At 33.5% G+C, this 2,840-nt stretch overlaps 1 protein-coding gene across 1 annotated transcript; it reads left to right on the top strand.

The window, feature by feature from the left end:
* The first annotated feature begins 576 nt into the window (after window positions 1–576).
* Window positions 577–2,608, top strand: LOC112722381 (uncharacterized). Its single transcript, XM_025773381.3, has 3 exons — window positions 577–1,341; window positions 1,461–1,603; window positions 2,116–2,608. Exons 1-3 carry the CDS (start codon window positions 1,041–1,043, stop codon window positions 2,248–2,250), a joined length of 579 nt encoding a protein of 192 aa, XP_025629166.1. The 5' UTR covers window positions 577–1,040; the 3' UTR covers window positions 2,251–2,608.
* The last annotated feature ends 232 nt before the right edge of the window (window positions 2,609–2,840 follow it).

Genomic DNA, 2,840 nt, shown 5'->3' on the forward strand with positions numbered 1-2,840 from the left:
TATATATATATATAATAATAATAAGAGTATTTTAATCATTTTTTATAAACAAAGTACTGTAATCATTTTTCATAAAAAAATAATATTAATTTAGACCAGTTCAAGATTTGATTCACCATTTTTTCGGTTAAATCAATTTGTCTAGCCTAATTTTGACAAAAATAACATGATTTAATCGATTATATATGTTAAATTTTAATTACTGAACAACATCTTTAAAAAAAGACATTTTAGGCGTCTTTATTTGAGTGACTCTCCTTTTATTTTAGTCATGTTTCCTCAACCCTCCAATTCGTAGCTTCCACGTGTCCCCATGTTGGATAACACTCACCCATTACCCTAAACCCAATAAAATCATACTAAATTAGTTCTTAAAGTGTTCGGGACCGGACCAGATCTTCGAACCGACCAGACCATGTACACCCCTATCCCCTTTATTTTTTCTTGAAGAACAATTTTCTTGGTAAGGTCCCCCCCCCCCTTCCTTTATTTTAGTCGTTTTCTCAACCCTCCAATCCGTAGCTTCCACGTGTCCCCATGTTGGATAACACTCACCCATTACCCTACTAGTCACCCTTGTCTTTCATCTTTACCTGTCTTGGTCTAAACTGGCGCACCCCATGTTGGGTTCCATTTACCATTACCATATCTTTTTTGCACACAAAAATGTTCCTTTCTATGCTCCTCCCTTTTTCAATTCCACAAAATTATTTACTTTGGTACCATAAAGTTATTTTTACGTTAACAAATAATAATAATAAACCACTGCCTATCTACTTATATATATATAATATGCCCCTTCCCTTCCATTTGTCCACATAGTCCATTCCGTATAGGATCATATATTTTTACATGTAAGTGTGCGCACATCACCTGTTTGTGTTTTTGCCCCTTTGAAAAACAGAAAACTAGTGGTTGTATTCAGCGGCTATTATGCTATATATATTGTAGTAAGGTACTTCAACATTCCCTTCTCAGCTTCTTCCACGTTATTATCCTCTTACCCTGTTCTTGCTGTGTGTGAGAGAGAGATCAAGATCATGGGGAATTGCCAAGCCATTGATACAGCAACACTAGTGATACAGCAACCAAATGGGAAAGTAGAAAGGTTATATTGGCCTGTGAGTGCTAGTGAAGTGATGAAGGGTAACCCTGGTCACTATGTTGCTCTTCTTATCTCTTCCACCACATTGTGCACTTCCAAAGACAACAATAACAATAACCAAAATGCCCCAAACAACAACAACAACAACCACCCTGTTAGGTTAACACGGATCAAGCTTCTCAAGCCAACAGATACCCTTGTTCTTGGACAAGTTTATAGACTCATCTCAGCTCAAGGTTTCACCTTGACCCTTTTCTTTTTCTTTTCTTATGTTGGTCATATAAGGTTTTATGCTTTATTTTGTTCCAAAATTTAAGCCTTTTTATTTATGTCCTTCTTGGGTTTTTCTCTTCAGAGGTTATGAAGGGTCTGTGGGCAAAGAAACAAGCAAAGATGAAGAAAAACTTATTATCAGAATCAGATCAAGTGGTGAAGTTGAAACCTGGGTTTGACATGAACAAGGCAGCAAGGAGCCTTGTTGAGCAGGAGGACAAACAAGTAAATAACTCTCACTTAAAATTTTATTTATTTTACTTTTGTTCCAATAAGTTTTGTTTTCGGCCACAGGATTAAATCTTAATCTTACTATAAGAGTAGCTTGATTGATTCTATCTACTTATTATATATATGTATGAACAGGAAATTTAATTATTGAACTATTTTATATATATAAGATTATTGATTCTGCATATTGATTTAGATTTAGTTGTACTACTAGTAGTACTAATTAATAATTAGCATGCTTTGTTTGAGAACTCGCTGCCTTCATAAGTTTTCCTTTCCTTGACCCAATTGCCCTCCAGAAACATGCATCAGAAAACCTCACATGAACTAAAATACTAAATACTTATTTTAGGTTTTTCAATCTAATATAAACTAAAGGAACTATATATAGGATCCTGGATTAGGATTTAATTTCTTTACAAAATTAGTTATTGTTATCTGTAATATGTAATTTTGAAATAACCATTTAATTCTTATTTTTTAATATATTTATATAATATTTTCAGGAAAGTAATAAAGGTGAAAGACATGGGTCAAGGACAACAACATCAAGTAGTAATGGTGGTAGTGGCACAACAACAGCTAAGTCATCAAGAACATGGCAACCCTCTTTACAAAGCATCTCTGAGGCAACAACCTGATCTATCTGTTCTTTGAATCTTGCTCACATGCAGTGAGGGACAGACAGAGGAGCAATTTCAGGACTCAAACCAACCAAAGAGACAAATCTTGTTTAGTACCTCCATGATTGCTTAGATCTGTTCATAATTTAAATATATAGTACATTCAGGGAGAGGAGGGTCCAAGAATCAACTCAGAGATAGTGCGAAATTCTCTTGCTCTTGGTTCATGCACAATAATATTAATATTAATAATAATGATGATAATAATTGTGTATAGTAAAGGTTGACATATGGAACATCAATTAGTGTATTCAGATATATATATTAATCTTTGGTGAATTCAGGCTTAATCACCATTAATTCACCCTTCAATTTATTATTCTGATGTCACATTTTTTCTTTTTATGGCTCACAATTATTAAAGCATTGACATCATCAGAGATATCGAAAGTATATGTATGGTCATGAATTGATCAAACTGAAAATTGTATATTTATGAGAACACTGTGACACAAGAGACTTTTAATCATGTATACTAAAGATATTTGCAGCTTTTTAAGAAAAATATTATATAAGCCTTAATAACCGGAACAAGAAATGGTGGTTTT

The sequence above is a fragment of the Arachis hypogaea genome, chromosome 11 (genome assembly GCF_003086295.3).
Source record: "Arachis hypogaea cultivar Tifrunner chromosome 11, arahy.Tifrunner.gnm2.J5K5, whole genome shotgun sequence".
Classification (NCBI taxonomy): Eukaryota; Viridiplantae; Streptophyta; class Magnoliopsida; order Fabales; family Fabaceae; genus Arachis; species Arachis hypogaea.